Raw genomic sequence first — 18,680 nt, 5'->3', positions numbered from 1 at the left:
GAGGCCCTAAGAAATGTAACAGCTTATATACACTCTGACCCAGCTGGCTATAGTTTAATTGACAGTATGCACTTTGAACAGTGCAAATGGGCCGGTCTTTGTTGACATAAATGTTGGAGTCTGGCCCAGAATCCTTCATATGCCTCTCCACGTTTTTCTGTCTCCCTGTACTTTCAATTTCCAATAAATGCCAACACAGTAAGCAAACCTGCAGTATTTAGGTTCATATTTTGTGTGTGTACTTGCTGTCAAAGGTGCCTATGAAGCTATTAAGGTAGACTGTGATGTGGCTGGTAGAGGCTGATATTCAATTAGCCAGTTGTCGTGTTTACAACACCTATGCTACTGAGTAGAATGGATTTTTAAAATGCCAAACAAAGTCACAAAGGTGAAAAAACCCATTATAAAACAACTACAACAATTTAAAAAACACAACCTTTGAGATGAGTTCAAGGCTTAAAGAAATCTACAGTATACCACAGTAAAAGAGCCACAAGCCCAACGGAGAAGGTGTCCTACCTTCTGCAGAGCCTCCTCCTCCAGCCTGCGCCTTTTCTCCAGCTGTTTGACCGCCGCTGCGCCTCCTCCTCCACCGATCTGCTCCTCCTCCAGGCGGCTGGTCGACACCTTGGCCTTCTCATACTCCTCCTGCCGCTGAGCCTGCAGCAGCCGAGCCTTCCTCAGAGCACTGTCTGCCTCATTCTGGAGACACACACATATTTAGTTCATACACAGACAAACATACACACTGCACATACAGTATGTGCAAAAACAGATATGTGCAAATGGTGAACACTGATAACAGTCTACGAGTGGCTCATCTCGCCACTTTTTTGTCACTCTTCCACTGGATCTGTCCACTGATAGGAAAACTACCACTGGTCCAACAATGCTAACCAGAGCTAACCAAAAAATATGGCTTTTATGTTATATCCTTCTTTAAGTCAATAGTAAACTGTAAAAAAGTACAGTTAGAGACATACATTTCAATACAGCAATAAAGACTAACTTAAAGCAATTAATTTACAAATGTCTAGGCATACACTGTGTTTAGTGCTACTAGCTTAGTTAATGGTTCTTATTCTATCACATGGACTGGTTGGCCTCGCAGGCTTCACAACTACATGAGAAAACAAAGCATTTGTTTGCATGCATATATTAGGCCCAGGCATTTCAAGAGTGTCCTTGGACCAAGGCCTCGGGTCAGTGAAGCATCTTTAGATTCTGTGTGGCCCTCTACAGAATGCAGCCTTCATGGCAATCGACTCACCATTTTCTTTTGCTCCCTCTGCCACTGCTCCTTGACCTCTTTTCGTAGTTTGTCCAGGTCATTCTTTCGGGCCAGGAGAGGCTGGAAAAAAAAAACACATAACCCCCCAACACAAACACAACGTCAGTAGGTCCTCTTGTTTCCATTACACAACCAAAGTCCCAGTTAAAAATGGCATCTTTTGCTTTGCTGAATTACCTGCATGAATTTGTTGCTTTGAAGTACTGCTGCGGTGTGAAGTACCAGCTGGCTGTATTCAGTGTCATTTTTGAATGCAGTCGTGTAGATCTCACGGAAGGGCATGAATTCCTTAAATGAGAAGGTGAAATTCTTAACCTCAGTGCCAAACAGCTAAAAGGCAGAATTGTGAATTGTGCGCACATCAGCTGCAACATCGACTCACCTGTTGACTTGCAAGCGTCTTGGCAGATTCAGCCATTTTGGCGTAACTCTTTGCACACTCAATATCTGTGAATAGACCACACCAAAGTTTAGTTTAATTTCACGTCACATACACAGTGCTCTCTTAAGGCCTACAAATGATCATCTACGTGCAATGTGCTGAAGTACCTTTAATTTTGTGTCAACTGTTGGTTCTTCCTTGAAATTATCTCTACCTAAAAACCTATTTAAGCATTTTCTGAATAAATCCCACATCGTCCTTGAGTCATGAGACAAATCCATAGAATTAATCAGTAAACAGAGCATTAACCAAAGTGGATGTGTTGAACAAACAGCGTGTATGTTTGCCTGATAACAAAATGTACTGTACTGACTGAGTGCTTTGTGTCACTGTGTTGACTGGCCAAGTGACTAAGTATAACACTGAAACCATTCATTAACCGGAGTGCCAAACACAGGCTCACACACTGCACACCCAACCTTGAGCCTGGATAAGACTTCATTGTTTTTAAGTCCAGCTCAGGTGATTGAGAAAATATTCTCAGGAAATTGGCCCCTAATTAATCTCCAGTAGCTAAGATGTCTGCGCTCAGACATTATGTAGAAGCACAGACATTTTCAGCCACCTATTGCTGCCAGGAGCTGTGTTTTAGACCGACTGAGCAAATTCAAATTGAAGAAGTTTAAAACTACAAAAGGTGCCATAAAATTACATCAGGAAATTCATGAATTCCATTAGATAAAAGCAGAATCTAAACTTCCAGGAAAAAACCTTTGTCTTTCTTCCAAACTTAATCATCAAACTTCAGTCAAAACGAACTTAAAAATGTGTATTAGTTATTGTTCCTTCACTTGGATGTTTGACCTTCACAGTCCAGAAGGAGGTTTGTGCAGTTTGACACTAGACGGCTGTTTTCATATTCACCTGCAGACGGGGGAAAGGTCTCTCTGTGCTAAACTAGTGTACACAGGAGCAGGATTTTTTGTGATTTTGGGCATGCAGCAAAGGGCCATAGGCTGGAGTCAAACCCAGAGCCGATGCAGCAAGTACACTACCTTTATACATGGGACGCTCACCCTACCCACAGAGCTACTGGGCGCCCCACAATTTTAAACAATCTCAATAACATCATTGCAATTAGTCATAACAATATAAAAACCCCAATTATTATTACTGTCATGTTTGAGAGGATGCTTTTTATGTGCATGACATGAACATGAAAACATCTCGAGACTCCGTGACATGATGACACAGACTACGTAATAAGGTACTTAAGTTAAGTACATGTTTCAGCTGACTTTTGTACGTCACTGTGATACTGTAGGTGCTACTTAGCTGCTGCCTCCCCAACATGTCAGACCCGCTGTGCCCCAACTCACCCATATTGAGACGCTTCTCCACCCACGCCAGCAGCTCTTTGGTGTACTTGGACCAGGCCTTGGCGTAGAGCAGCGCCGACTCCACCCCGCTGTCCTGGCGCTGCAGTGTCCTGTCCACCTCTTCTGCCCGAACCGGCGGAGACGGCCCTGTGACAAAAAACGTGCGCCCACGAGGGATGCTGTAAAATCTGGGCTTGAACATGACTCCAGCGCCCAACCCCCATACAACATGCCTATAGCCAATGCCGGACATACTACATTTGAGTTCAGCTTGCAACATCTGTGACAGTGAGTCAGTGAGAAAAGCCCACGTTGACCTTGGGTGAGCGTGATTCAGGCTAATACCATTTGAGGTTAAGTCATACTGACAGGAGACTGACTGCTGGATGTATTAATAAGAGGTTAAGGAGGCTGGTCATCCAGAGTTGAGAGCTGGTTGTTGTCCTTCCCCAGATAACCCTACAACACTCTAACACAGTGACACAGCCCAAACAACACCACAGCCCAGAATGATAAAGAAGAAAAAGTAGATAAGCTCAAGACTGATTTATGAGTAAGCTTTATTCCAACAAATATGCCAGGATTACTTTCCCCCTGTGCTCTCGCGGAGCAGCACCAGACTACAGTCACTCTGTGTTACAGAGATCTGTCTTACCTGGCGGATCATCTTTCTCGGGACCGGATCCTCCAGATTCCACGGCGAGGTTCTCAAAAGACTGAAAAACAGACAGAAAGAAAAACAAAATTCTACAATGAGGGCGGATGAATTTCCTTCTCAAAGCACAGTACGCTCTGCTAACACACTTAAAACAAGGCTTATCAGAACCCTGACTTCCTCCTTCAAGCTGTTATGAAATCTACAGCAGGAAAACAACAATACATAGCATCAATTCATCATTTGCACAGACCATTTCAGGAACATGCGTCAACCAGCAACCGCTCACTTAACCCCTGAACTCCTCTGGGTAATTTTTCATAGCTGTGGCCTAACAATCCTGAGGCAGTAGGCCACATCCTGGTGTTCATGGGGCAGTGAATGAACCAAAGTTACATGTATCTTTACAATGGAAATGAATACACTATCAGCCTTTAACGTTTGATGACAAAGAGCGTTCTGGAAGGTGATTACTGCCAATTTGATCCTGAATTAATTAGACCATTTGTTTGTGGGTAATGGACACAACTACACAACACAGATATTGTACTTTTCTTACCCTGCTTCTCTTAGTTAGGGGGAGCCCCAAAACTGATCCATTCTCTACATCTCCCATAAGGAAGTCAGACACTCTGAAGGAAAACAGAAACACAAATCAATAAATTGAGTTCAGAAATTCATCAGAAAAAACATATCCAGGCATCTTATTATGTTTTAATTCTAATAAGAGGCACTCCGGCGTTTTAGCATTGCACTTATTTACAAAAGAGAGATTAAAAAAAAAAAAGAATGGTCTAAAAGAAGCAGCACTGGGTCAAGGTCCAAAAAACATGGCCTCCTACATTTCCAATAATGCAACTCAATAGTGTCTTTAACCAGATGTTCTCTGCCTCCTAAATGCTCAAACATTTGTAATACAAAACCTTGTTAAAAAGTCTTTTAAGCCCAATCCACACTGTTATCCTTAGGGTTAATCTTTCTGAATTTTGGAAAGCACCATGTGTAAAATTGGTGGAGTGCCCCATTTATGTTGCAATGAAAAAACCTACAGCATATTTGATAGCCTGATATTTACACAGAAGTATTTGTACTGCTTTATTTATTATTTATTTATGGGTGTTTTCTTTTTTGTTTACCATTTTAAGGCTCAGTTTGATCTTTTTCCAACTGATCTCTACTGTTTTTTTGTGACTAATGTTTATTTATTTCCGCTTTTATGTCACAATTTCTGTCTTGCACTGGACTGTTTAAAATATACTATATAAATATTAACTGACGTTCATTAATTGTGCAATCTTAGAATTGACAGGTAGCAAATACAGTTGTGAAAACAGTCATTTCGTCTGTATTTTAATGGAGTAAGAAAACCCACAGAAATTAAATGAGCCGTGGAACTTGCAATCACTGTTATGACATTGTACTCACACATTGCCAAAGGTGAACGCCAATGTGTCAATAGCGGTGTAGATCTCTCCGAACAGCTTCTGTTTGTTCTCTTCGTTCACCTCCTTAAAGTTCACCCCTGTCAGATTGTGAATAAGGAGGAGTGAGTCAAGTTTTGGTAGCCAACCTTAAAACGCTGCATTCTTAAGACATCCTCCACTGGCACCACTGATAGAGATGTGTTCAAGGTATAAATCTGGTATGATTCATCATCCTGTACGTGATGTCAAGCATGAAAATCTCTCTTGAGTCACGCTCTGCTCTTCGAATCACACACTGAGAGCTAGGGAACTTCATATCTCAAATCTGCTGACATTTTTAAAACTACAGGGCCGTCAGAGACATCCCAAAAACAACTTTGTACCTTAAGTCGGAAAAGATAAGCAAAAACTGTGAGTGTATATATTTGGCTGTAATCTCGAAAGGCAGTAGTTTCCTGCTGTGAGTCTAAACACAGTGATGACTGAGGACAGAATGGGAAAAAACACCAATGTAAATTCGTCTGTAATCAGTCTTCACAATAAACTTCCTGTCCTGACTGAGGAGAGAAAAAATAAACTAGGAGAGAGATGCTCAGAAAGCGAGCCCAAACACTAAGCCATAAATCAGTGATGTCACTGACCACTGCGCTGCCTCCATGATTTCCTCAGTTTTTCCTTTCCATTAGAACAATGGAGATTTCTAGAGTTCAAAGACTCACAGAGCGGACATCTTAAATAGAAAACCTGATGTCTTCGGTTGTCTTCCTTTAATTTAGCGTAGGCTTCCTTGGAAAGTGAATCTTGTTTTTGTAGCAAAAGCAGAGATATAAATTCATGGAGGAACCTCAAGCTAGGAAGAGTCCACCTCCAACTTGTCTTGAATAGTTTCTCAAATCCTCAAGTAGTATGCGTACCTAGAATCATCTTTAGCCAGGTCCATGAAAAAGTTGAAGAACACTCACCTACCAACACCTACCAAATACTAAAATGCTTCCTCGGTAGCTTTAACAAATTGCATCCAAGTGTTTTGGAAAGAGTTGTAAAAAAAAAAAAAGGTATACCAATGACCAAACCACCAATTACCCACCTCAAAACTTTCTTAAGCATTTCTCCTGTTTAACAGAAATTAGATCATAACAGTATCCTCTACTTCTGGGTGATATTTCTGTCCTAACGCCTTAAACATACAGCCAAACAAGTTAATTTTCTTTATGTTCCTCTATCCAGCAAAAAGATCACTTGACAGAAATAAATCCAATGTAAAAATTCTCCTCCCAGACTCACAGGAAGTGTTAAGATTCTGTCGAAAGGGTGCAAAAGAAGGATTCTGATGCGGTCCAATGTCCATGGGGCACCCTGGGAGCCTCTTCCAACCCCAGTCCAGCTACTGTAGCCACCACCATTCAGAGCACACAACTCTCTTGTGCAGTCACATCTCCTCCACTTCTGTCCAGCCCCTACCCCCAACAGGACATCCTGAGGCTTGCTGGAATACAATGCCAGTACTCGCGCAGGCCCCAACCAGTGGTCCAAGCGTGGAAGTTACATCATCGGGGAAAAATGGTATTGTTTCAGTGGAAACGCACAACAATCTTGACACACTCGTCATCTGCAAAGTCCTACGCAGAATTCAGGTCCAGGAGGAACCTTTGCTCTAGTAAAGAATAATGGGAAGTCGTCGCGAGTTGGCATGCGACTGAATAAGAAGTGTCGCAGGATGGTGGAAGTAGTAAAACTCTGTATGAACAAATATCTGATCTGGAGCAGAGGTGCACCTTAAGAGTGTGATGACGGAGAAATGCACACAGTATTCTCTCATCTTTACAATCAAATGGTAGACTTTTCATCTTTTTTTCTGACATTAGAATTATGTGAGAACAAAACACAACCTCCTGTACACATGACACACCTCCATAAATAGCAGCATAACAATATTCTTACATATTTGTGTTGTGTAACATTCGCAGCTTTGAGATTTGGCAGTAAAAAATACTGGTGTGTACAGCTGATATCACCTTGTCACTGTGTGAGGGTCAATGAGTGAGCACTTCTGGCCACCTAGTGGCAGAAAAGCCGTTATAGCATGCTTCACTGCACATAAACATGATCAGACTAGATCATTAGAGCTACTGTAAGTGTTGAACCTCTTCACAATATTTGCCATGTATTAAAGGCTTGTGTTCATTTACAGCACTAACACTGGTGTTGTTTAACCAGTTACTATTAATATTGAAAACCTTAATCTGCATTCTTAAGAATCCTTCCACCCATTAAAGCAATATCACTAAGAGCTTAAATCAAAGGCTTCTATACAGCAACTATTCAGCTGTCAAATCTAATGCTTCCTTATTGAAAAGGTGTTACTGTGTGCGTCTTTGTTGTGCATCAACAAGTCTGAATGCCACACAAATAGTCAAGTTACTGCACGAAAGATGAGACTTGCATACACCTAATAGCTATTTGGCATACACGCCTGCACACACCCTTGTGTGTATGGACTTATTCCAAATATTTCAGTGAAGATGAGCTCTATCCAGATTAATGCAGAGCCTCTTCAGACTTTCCTCACTTCAACATGTCACCATATCTTATTAAGTGAAAGCTTTTCAGAAAGCAACACAGCCCCGTCTATACCCCTCTTTGCAATGCAAATTGAGACGAGGTATACTCAGGGGATTCTTGTGCGGCGGCCAAGTTAAGAATTGACCTGCATGCCAGATCATAATCTCAGAGAATGAGAGATTGAATAGGATTCCTCAGTGTAGTTCCCTCTGGACTGGCAAACAAAGCACAAAGGACACCCGCTTCTCCCTGCCTCTTGAATCAGGTGTCTGACTCCAAAATATTATTTTCTTACTCTCCGTATGGGGTTTGAAACTCATGCTGGTGCATTCTAAGCACTTGAGTGACTTCTGAAGGGCTGCATTGCTTTGAAGCTATAAGAAAACTACTGAGAAACATTCCCTGGGAACTTCTTTTTGAGACTTGGGAAGACAGTGTGAGAGAGAGGCCATGGTTGTGAATATCCAGAGGAGAAAACTGTCAGGGGAGAAGGGGGTATTAGATAAGCAGAGACAGAAAACAGACCAAAGGAAGAGTGGAGGAGTAGCTGGTATGCTTTACAGGGAAGCTCTGAGTTATGTGTATGTTTTTTAAGGGAGATCTGGTCATCATTGCTCACCTTTGACCGTGGCGATGACGGTTCCAGCAGTACTGAGAATGTCCACCGAGTTGAGGCTCTGGTGTTTGCTGATAATGGCCTTCAGGACTCGCAGCAGCTCCCCGAGACGCTCGTGCACCGCCTGATGAAGGCAGTCCTGGTGCTCTGGAAAGTTATAAAGACACTTTTACTTGAACAGTTCATGCATACATTGCATTCAGTCTATCTTGTAATAAGCACATCATGGCTGTATTGTAGAGTTGAGGAATGTTTCAGTAAAGTCAACAAAATAGACCTGTGGCTGAAGTCACAATAGCCTTGTTTCCACCAAGCAGTCTGGTTCAGTTTAGTTTGTTACATAAGGGTTATTTTTGTGTTTCCATTGTCAAATGTTGTGGATGGTACCAATGGAACTGTTCCATTCAGTTCCATTTTTTAGTTAACCCTCTGTTGAGGTACCTGGCACACTGATACAATACTAAAACGTTAGTTCACAACCCCGATCGTTGGACGATCAGCAAGGTGCAGACATTCCTCTGCATCATCGGTGAAGAGGACATACAGTGAGAGCTGGATGGAACAGTGACACAACTATAACTATCTGGTGGTAACCCCACCTACATTTAAGAGTTCTGTCTGTGGCGGAAACACAAGACAGATCGAGGGTTTATTGACATGTCAGTACGGTCTAAGGGTACTACACCAAAAAGTGTTCAGTGAAAACATGGCTAATGTGATAACATGGTTTTAGTGACTTAGGATATTATTTACTACGTAGACCAAGCCCTTACAGTAGATACCATTACAAATGTGAATGCTGGATGTGGCTTAAGGACTGTGCTTGCACTTAAGCTTCCAAAACTTTTACAAAGCTTTTTATCCCCCATCAACACTCAAATAACTGTTGAAAAATTATGTATGCAACATTCAGATCAATAACATTGAAGTAAATGACTATTTGCTATGTAAAGACATAGCGAAGTAATGGCATCCTGAGCAGAGAATGAAGTCATGCTACCCCTGTGTGTGTTAAAAACCTAGCTTCTGTGTGGTTTGCTGTGATAAGCCAGTCGAGACACGTGTAACCCACTGGCTAGCTCATCGCTGCCGCTTTGTACCGCACTCATTCAGCCGTCATTGGGACAGCAGCGTCACAAAAGTGTAGCTTTTAAAAGCGCCCACCCTCCACCTTCCCCCGGATAATACTGTTAGCTCTCTCAGCACTGTTGTTGTTGTTCCATGCTGTTTATGGAGTTAGCACTGTTAGCTGCTAGCTGCCAGCTCAGCCGCCTCCACGAACCGTGTCCAGACAACTCATACACTCGGAATTTCACATGACGCCACCATCAAAGACAATAAAAACATCGCCATCGGACAGCATCTACTGGATATCAAGCGCTGAGATCTCACTGACAGCTATTACTGTTATCTTTTAGCCTTGTTAACCTTTGACCAATAAGGTGATAAGAGATCAGGGTTATTCAGTGTTCCTCAGCTACAAGTCATTGTGCAATTAGCCAGGTTTGTTGTGCTATAGCAGATGCTATGTACAGGCTTTTCAAGGTACTATTTCATGCTGTGAATTGTGTTTCCAGTCTGAAAAATGCTATAATTAGAGGACTCTATTTCAACACTGAGGCTTAACAGTGCATCACATGCTATAAAACCTGAGCAGACTGGACCTGGAACACAGCTCTAAAAACCTCTCTGCTTTACATGAATGGAGCAACCTCATTGGAAAAAGGATTACTACATGACATTCCAGCTCTGTTGGTTGAAAGAGTGACCATGGCAGCCATGACAAACCACTGTCTGTCTAGGCAAATACACCACAAAGCAGAGCTGCACACAACTCAGCAATCGTACACACAGAACTAAAAAGGGTACTAACCTGACAGCAAAGTGCACTAAAACATGACCTACTGTGCTCTTTCTGCAATTAGCAGTTAGTTAGTAGTTAACCAAAGAAAACGTGGCATCTCAGGTATGTGGTTCTGTGTACAAGTTGTGACTTTACTAACAGTGAGTCACCACCATTTACAAAAGGGACAAAATACACTTGTGTTATCAGGTAACCTTGATAATGTCCCCTTGACATCGTCAAAGAATGTGGTCACGAGAAAGCAAATGTAAATGAGTATATGATCTATGTTAAAGTGTTTTTACTACTTATTTGAAACATACTGAGTACTGAGGGGTAGTGGGACAGGTTTCTGACACAGCTAACATGACTGGATTTCCCAAAGACGGCTAATACAAAAGGGTAATAGGGACACACACACAGAAACACATGAAATACGTCTCAGTCCAAAGCTGTAATCACACTAAATACATAGCAGGCTGCTTGGCGGGTTGTTTTTATGTCATGCTTTGATTGTGATCATTAAAGTCACGTGTATAAATGAGTTTATCCTTGGTCAGATCACCTTGTAATTTCCTTGTAAATTAAGATTATGTTAAAAAAAAAATACACACACTCATACTCACACACTCATACTCACACACACACACATACACACCCTCACACAAACACACACACACACACACAAAGAATGAATACAGGCAGTCAAAGCCACATTTTGTGCTGACGATCACCCCTGGATTACCCCTTCATGGAAGGGGGGATCAGAAAGACTTTAGCTGTCTCCCATTTTTTCTTTTATTCATTAGCCCTCTTTTTTGGAGTGGGACAAATAGTGCCGCCAGTCCGGCTAATAATGCTGGGTCTGTGTGGCCGCCATGACAATGCTTGCTGAGTCCTGACCCGGAAATCCAGCCAACTAACCAGCAGGTGACAAGTTCACATGGACCAACAGGTCACAACATCACAACAATAATCACACAACTAGGATAAAGTGCTGAAAAAACGACAACATACGCGGGCCAAAATTCACCCACTAACTGTCAACAGAAAGCCACAGAGGGCCACACTTTGTTTTCTATATGCCTCAAGCTCTGTTATAGGACTCTGACTGCCCCTGTTTTCTCTTAATGAACGAGACATGGTGGTCATATTGTGCCAAATGGCCATACATGCTGCTTCAATGCAACCAATCAGCACAGACTGCAACAGCCACTTAACATAAACCAAAAGAGCTGGAGTGATTAAGGTGTAATGACTCAGGGCAACAACACTGCAAGTGGGTCACAAGGTAATTCCAGGAAAACAAAAAAATCAGCGACTTGCAAGAGATCCACACACAAACAAATCAACTTGGCACACTGCTTAAAAAACTCAGGACACCCCAAAATGATTACATAAGACAAGCACAAATCCCAGACTGTTCCACTACCACATGAACTACCCCATGCCAACATGCCCTGCTGCTTCTCGCTTGCCAAAAGCTCAGGACCTGGAGAGTCCTATCCTTCACCATAGCAACATTCTTCATCCATCTTCATCAGATGTCATGCACAGCTCCTTCTAATGCCAAGGACCGAGTAGTTTTTGATGATGAAAGCCTCTTGTCCTTTTGTTTCAGCTGCCCAGCTCCCCACGAGGCAGGAAAAGGGCCAGCGGTGTGCTTCTGGCACAACCACTCATCAAACTGAGTCTCAATACTTGTATACAATCAATGCACATGGGCATACAGAGGAGGTCATTCTCTTTGTTAGTTGCCTGGAATACTGTCATTTGAGAAATGACTGTATCTGTACAATTCTTAGGAAAGGAGAGACAATGCTTAGTGATTTTATAGTGGTATCCAATGTATTGAGTTCCCATCACAAACCTTTTAACTGGTGTTTTTCCATTTACAGTGGCTCAATTTTTTTGGAGTTAATGCAAAAATAACAACAACAAAAATAACTATTTGCCTGGATTTTAGATTCAAAAATGTAAAAAAATGCTATATAATTTTCCTTTCACTAAATGTTTGTGCAATGTTAATCCTTTATTGTTGATCAGTTTTCCCAAAAATCGTATCTCTCACAGGGACCCCAGCCCACAATACCTTGATAAGGGTCAAAGTTTACAATGAGCCGCTTCAACCTTTAAGCCCTTAATTGGTCCTGGTCAGTTTAGATCCCATTTATGGACATTATCCTTTCAATAACAAAACACACACAATGGCCTAAATCATCCCTACACAAGCTATACATCCCATTCATGGACCGAGTAACTGAATCCTGAGTCCTGGAGGCATCAAGCCTGGGCAAGCTAAAGGTTTATTAAGGACAAGCCTCAACCATGAATGCCCACGAGACAGAGGGTCTTCCTTTGCAAAGCTCCATGGGCTTCAATCTTCAATGGCAGTTGTGTGGCCTATTGGACCATCCTAAATGGAGGCTAATTAGCAAGACATTATGGTTGCGTCCACCAGCTCAGCAGGACGCAGGATAATGTACAGAGACTGATTATTTAACCCCTCAACTGCCATTCTGCGCGAGACACAAAGAGAAGAAGACTCGTTCCCACCGGGGAGGGTTGGTAAAAGGCACATCTGAGTAGTACATTTTGTTGCAGCGGTGGTATTGTCTTATTAAAGGTGAGAAAGATAAAGTTTGAAGAGGAAAAATTCTGTGGAAAAACTTGCAATGACAGATGATGTTTCGATTTGCAAATATTGGCCATCTGAAAACTTCAAAACAAACAGGCTGCCAGGAAGATCTTCCCATTTTCCCGAGGGAAGACCACTGAGTTTTGCATGAGGACTTGTTTGAGTGCTGAAGACTCACCATTGTCCCTGGGGCCACTAGCAAACAGTGGGCTGGTCGCCTCATGGGCCTACCACATGAAGCATTTATGGAACAATAAATCACAACGGCAGCTTTTCACTTTTCACGGGAAAGCGGGATTGGAGTGTGTGTGTGTGTGTGTGTGTGTGTGTGTGTGTGATTGTGATTGTAAGGAGTGATAGGGGAGGAGTTTTGCCGGGTATGGGGGGGTTGTGTGTTATTTGGGGTGGTGCTCTCCCTTGGGATTTGTCCCAAATTTACCCCTGCACCCCACATCCCTGCTTCAGTGGGGGTTATGAGAGAAGGAGTGAGTGAGAGACATTCCTGGGCATAATAAGCCCTGGTGAATGAAGGCTACAGGGGGATCAGACTCTGATCCTGATGAGAAGGAGGCCGCGGATCAGGAGCTGCTCTGAGGCTGCCAGTAACACATTGCCAGGTTTTTACTTCATTAGCGTCATGGAAACCCAACATTCCAGCCTCTTGTTTGGGAGCGGGGACGGGAGTTGCAGGAGCGAGGGGTGGAGGGGGATCCATAATGAAAACATTGTCGGATCATTCACCATCGAGATGACACCTCAATACCAAAACATACTGATGCCCTTCTGGAACAGACTCTCTGGAATATAAATGTTATGGACCCACACATACACAAACATAAGGCCAACGACTCCTGTTTGATAACAGTTTAACCTCAGGATCTGGTCTAAAGAAACACAAATATTACATTTGTTGTTTATGTCTGTGCAGTATGTGGTGAGGCAATGTTAGAGAACATGAAACCTGTAGACACAGCAATATTCTTTAGCGGGGATATTTGTGAATCTTAACATTGGGCCTCATTCACTAATATGAGCATTGAAATGTTCTATCTTTATGCACAAAAAAGTGTGCACAAAAAAATTACCATCCAATTCATGACATGCACACCTGCCAATTTTGTCCTTACCATCATGCCTATGTTAGTGGATCAGATTCATTCTAAATTGACAGAATCAATCAATGGGCATACTGCCACACCACCATTTTACAATATAAGGAGATATGTGTGCCAAGAGGTGTAGTTATTTCTACATACTGTATATCAATGACTGTAATAAAGAGCTTGGCCAACAAAACATAAAACCAAGTGATGTAGGGCTGCAACTAATGATTATTTTCATTGTCGACTAATCTGTCGATTATTTCTTCGATTAGTCGACTACTCATTTTATCGAAAAATGTGTTAAAATGTTGAAAAATGTCGGTCTGTCTCTCCCAAACCCCAAAATTATGTCATCTAATGTCCTGTTTCGTACTCACGCCAAAGGGTTTTAGTTCACCGTCATGGGAGAGTGTCTAAAGCTGCCAATATGTGAACACAAGAAGCTGCAATAAGAGTATTTTGGGGTACTTTTATAGTACTTTTTGATGAAAAAAGACTCAAACCGATTAGTCGACTTCTAAAATAGTCACTGATTATTTTAATAGTTGATTAGTCATCGATTAGTCGACTAATCGTTGCAGCCCTAAAGTGGTGTTTCTTGTGACTAACAGACAAGCTTAGCGAAGTTTGTGGAACACCGCATTGGCTCCATAATCCGGTCGGTGTGCAGCAGTCAGCTTCCAGGGATTGACAGTGGATGAAGTTGTAGGAGGGCAAAACTACAAACGACTTACTTTTTGGTTTGTAGCCAGGGGTCGGCAAGCTAACAACTATCAAAAGTGCAGCTGCAGGTTACTGGTAAGCTTCACTATGTCCTCTTTGAAGTGTTTTTTCTTCCTTCGGACTTGCAGGATTATGTGGGGTGGACACATAAAAAAGGAGTCACTGCGCCCAAGTCCTATAATGTGTTGACTAACATGTCAGTAGGTGGGTTTCCATCCACCTATTTTTATTCGCATTTTCAACAATTGCGAAAAGAAACTTGAATGGAAACGCCAGAAATTCGAAAAAAAGTTTTTACGCTTGGAGGGGGTGGAAAAGTCAGCGTATCGATATTAGGAAAATGCGACTTTTGGCAATGGAAGCTACCGAATCCTACTTCTACTTCACACACACACCTGTGTGAACTTAGAGAGAGGTAATTACTCCAGTGTCAGGTGAGTGTAGGCTATTTCACAGCTTACCTGAATAGACTGGATGTGTTGAATACCGCTGCATCATGTGTGCTGCCTGGTGTACCAACACAGACATCACGGCATTATGTAGGCTACGCTGACAACGCTGATATGAGTGTGATGAGAGCTCTCGCAATAGCCAAGAAGTTCCCAAGGAATCTCTCCATCTCGCCGTAGTCATGGATGTGCCAGTAACTGTTTACATCAGTTGTGGACATGAGACGCTCTCAATGACATCATCTCACGGCGCCCTCTTTTTCAATGGGTGTTCTTTTGCATTTTATTTTTCATGAGAAGCGCCACCTTCTGCTCGACCTGTTGACTCCCAATACTCGCAAAACAATAATGAATGGAAATGTGCATAAATTCGCATTTTCTTTTGCGCATTTTCACAAAATTCGCTTAAAATTTGAAATACATTTGGATGGAAACCCAGCTTGTGACATTCTTATGTAGACAAACACACAAGTAAACACAAGGTTAGAATAATGATCAAGTTAATGTCCACATATCGTACAATAAGTCAATGAAGTAATGATCGTGAGATGTCTACCTACACCCCTGACCCCCAGGTCACTACAGTGTATTTTCTGTGAATTGTTTTCTTTGGTACCCCTCCCTCTATGCAGCTCCCACGTTAACCTGCAGGGTTAATGCAGTGGTCAAGCTTGGCTATTTGCATAACTGTCCAGTTTTAACACATAGTGCAACAGAGTTGGATCTGGTGTCACAGAACAGATGTTGTCCATTCTGACTTGTGATAAGCGCAATACCCAAAAGTAGTGTTATAATAGGCCACCCCTGGACTGTACATATCTCTCCTGATCAAAGGGAAACTACCCTCATCTATATTTTACATTTACATGAGTTTTTATACAGTCAGTTTTTTAAACAGATGTATCAGTTTGGTTCCGACCAAAGAAAACTGAAGGAAGAAGAATATTTAGCCAAGAACAACAAAAAATGTATTTGTGGAAAATCAAAGTATCTCAGACCCAAGCAATCAGTGTGAAAAGGTTTGTAATACTTATCATTTGCTCACAGTGTATAGACTACCAAACAAGAATAGAATGCTTTTATAACGCAAGGCCATCAGTGCTATAAAAAAAGATGCTGATGCTTTTGTGATATGTACCATTAGGAAACTCTCTCAGTTTGGGGAATAAGCATCAATGGCTTGACTCTTTGAGGCACAAAACTTCCACTAGGGCCTGACACAATATGACTTGGCAACATTCCTTTCGCTCTGGCCCTAGCTATGCTCAGTCATGCATTGCAAATCATGGGAGCAATGTATTATCTATGCTTCAAAACATTTGAGGGAACGGAGGGGTGCTTATTGCCACAAAGCAAGTGTGAAATCACTAAACATGTCACAACTGGGTCCGCAGAGGTCCGATCAAATGGAGGCAGCTCATGGCAGAGGGGGCTAAATAGGATGTTGGACAGGCTGGCCATGACCAATGTCAATCAAAACCTCTCAATGTGTCCCATTGAGTCAGACCACAGCTGGACATTCCAGCGACTCACCCCCTAAATAACCAGCTAGGACTCTGTAGTGGCAGTTGTTTCAAAGAAATTGTGCATTCATCAAAAGCTATGGTGAGGCTAGGTTTAAAGGGGGTCCTTTGAGACTTGCCCCCTTCTTCAAAAGACAAGCAGCCAAATGTGGGTCTAATAATCAATCACTGAGTGACTCAATAACCTTTGTATTGTTTAAATGGATTCCTCTTTAATTGGCTGGGGTGAAATGCCACATTCTTTCACATTACATCTTTAATAGGGTATTCATGTGCGATGCTAAAAATGACCTTATCGTTTCAATCCAAATTTGAACTATTTGCCCAACTATAAGGGGGTCTTGCAAAATGGGTCCACTTAACCTTTAACACTTGGGCGGGGTCATTGCAATGGGTGGCCCATACATCCCTTGATATCCCCCTCCCCAGCATACTTCCTGTGGTCAGCGGCCCTGGTCCACCTCTGTCCACAGACCACCGGTGGTCCACTCTGCGGATTAGCAGATTACATGCAGCTGGTAAAAGGCAGGGGAACTTTGCCTTCCCAGACTCCTATGCTCATACCGAGGCATTCCCTGTTGCTTCACCTTTGAAGCTCTTTTCCCTATGACTGCATGCACAAAGAGCGGGCGTTTAAAAAGAGCCCTAGGCTAGACACACAGCACCTTCCACCTAGGTGGGGGGCTTTTATGTTCCCACTCTGCAGGCTACTGCCTTTGTCAGGCTTGTTAGCTGTTAGCTCAGGAAACTAAAAGTGAATGAAAAATAATGCTCAATGAAGGCTGAAGACAGGAAATGCCTGACATTAAGTTTGACTAATAGAGAGGAACACAAGATATAACCACATATTGCAAACTCCAGTAATAAAGATCCAATAAGGAATTGACAATTGTCCAAAATCCAAGGGGCAACTTATAAAATGTTCCAAGATGTCTTTCTAGTTTACAGACACATTTACTCTTGGAAATTTCTCTCTTTATTCATTCGCATATCAATTAGATACCCAGTGCGAAGTGAAGAATTTGTTTTCCCCCTCTTTCATTTCTCTTTGGAGCTGTCTGTCACTGTGAGGAAAGACAGGCAACCTTTCTCTCTGGATATCCCCCCACATCACCACCACCACAGCCGCCTACTGTTGATGCAAAGCTCTGAAGGTTGGCATTCCAACTATGCTTTCTTTAAGAGAAACTGCAAATCCCCCCACCGTGCAACGTCTCGCTGGCAGCCAAACTGGTCAGGCATTAGACTGAAGAGCGTACAGTTGCTCCCCAAGCTGTGTTATATAGGCAAAGGAACATCAGCAGGCCAGAGAGGTGGGAGGTGGGAGAGCTGTCTAACAAGTACAAAGATGGGCCCCTTTAGTACACCTGTCAAGGGGCAGAAGTGGGAGGTGAGGGGGCTGAGGTTGGGGGACAAACACAGCAATGAGAACAAGAGGACACTGTTTAGCTTTACTAGCATCCTAATCCTGAGAGAATGGGCTTTGTGTGATAGAAAGCTTGTGCTAGAAAACTTACTCATAACTGTCAATGCATTCTATTTAGTGAGATGTTTATAAAAAGGGAATGGGGGAAAGGATAACATTTTTATGTTCAGTTGGAAGACAAGAAAGTACATCTCAAAGGCTCAAGAAAAACAAGAGCCCTCTGTGAGCAAAACACACTGGTTTGTTTCTTACCATGGTTACAATTAACAGCTTGAGCAGACACCGGCCTTACATGGGGGTGAAGGTATTCAGGGCTCTGGAGGCAATATTGGCCGACACCTGCCAGTCCTGATGAAAGGTACTAGACATCTAATGCCAAGGGGCCTCCTGCATATGGGGGCCCCATGTCCATTCACTGCTAGTTATAAAATATGCAGCTTAAGAGGTTTCTGAATTCCTGGTAACACAATTGGAGTGTGTCTCAAATCGTATACTTCTGTACTACACACTCCATATTTTGAGTGCATTTACACTAGAGCTTAGATTCTCTGCCCGAGCCCAGCCCGCGGGCCCAAGCCGGGTCGGGCCGGGACCTCCCCACCCCTCTGACGGGCCCGGTCAGATATGAGAGGGAGGGAGGGAGGGAGGGAGGGAGGGAGGGAGGGA

The 18,680-nt window shown here is 42.7% G+C and overlaps 1 protein-coding gene across 2 annotated transcripts in view; it reads right to left on the bottom strand.

Moving 5' to 3' along the window:
- Positions 1–18,680, bottom strand: part of LOC126397589 (rho GTPase-activating protein 29-like) — a 42,679-nt gene that overhangs the window by 12,324 nt on the left and 11,675 nt on the right. The window contains exons 1-10 of one of the 2 annotated variants that reach the window (XM_050056479.1): positions 8,313–8,423; positions 6,416–8,170; positions 5,133–5,229; positions 4,267–4,339; positions 3,708–3,768; positions 3,053–3,199; positions 1,674–1,738; positions 1,469–1,579; positions 1,271–1,351; positions 520–702 (exon numbers count right to left, since the gene is read on the bottom strand). In XM_050056479.1, coding sequence (XP_049912436.1) covers positions 520–702; positions 1,271–1,351; positions 1,469–1,579; positions 1,674–1,738; positions 3,053–3,199; positions 3,708–3,768; positions 4,267–4,339; positions 5,133–5,229; positions 6,416–6,479 — 882 coding nt within the window. In that variant the 5' untranslated portion in view covers positions 6,480–8,170; positions 8,313–8,423. Of the gene's footprint in view, positions 1–519; positions 703–1,270; positions 1,352–1,468; positions 1,580–1,673; positions 1,739–3,052; positions 3,200–3,707; positions 3,769–4,266; positions 4,340–5,132; positions 5,230–6,415; positions 8,171–8,312; positions 8,457–18,680 lie in introns of those variants that run through there. The other variant, XM_050056477.1, reaches the window with a different exon arrangement.

The sequence above is a fragment of the Epinephelus moara genome, chromosome 11 (assembly GCF_006386435.1).
Source record: "Epinephelus moara isolate mb chromosome 11, YSFRI_EMoa_1.0, whole genome shotgun sequence".
NCBI classification, from domain to species: Eukaryota; Metazoa; Chordata; class Actinopteri; order Perciformes; family Serranidae; genus Epinephelus; species Epinephelus moara.
The sequence above is the reverse complement of the archived record's forward strand: the minus strand, read 5'-3'. Positions and strand labels throughout refer to the sequence as shown.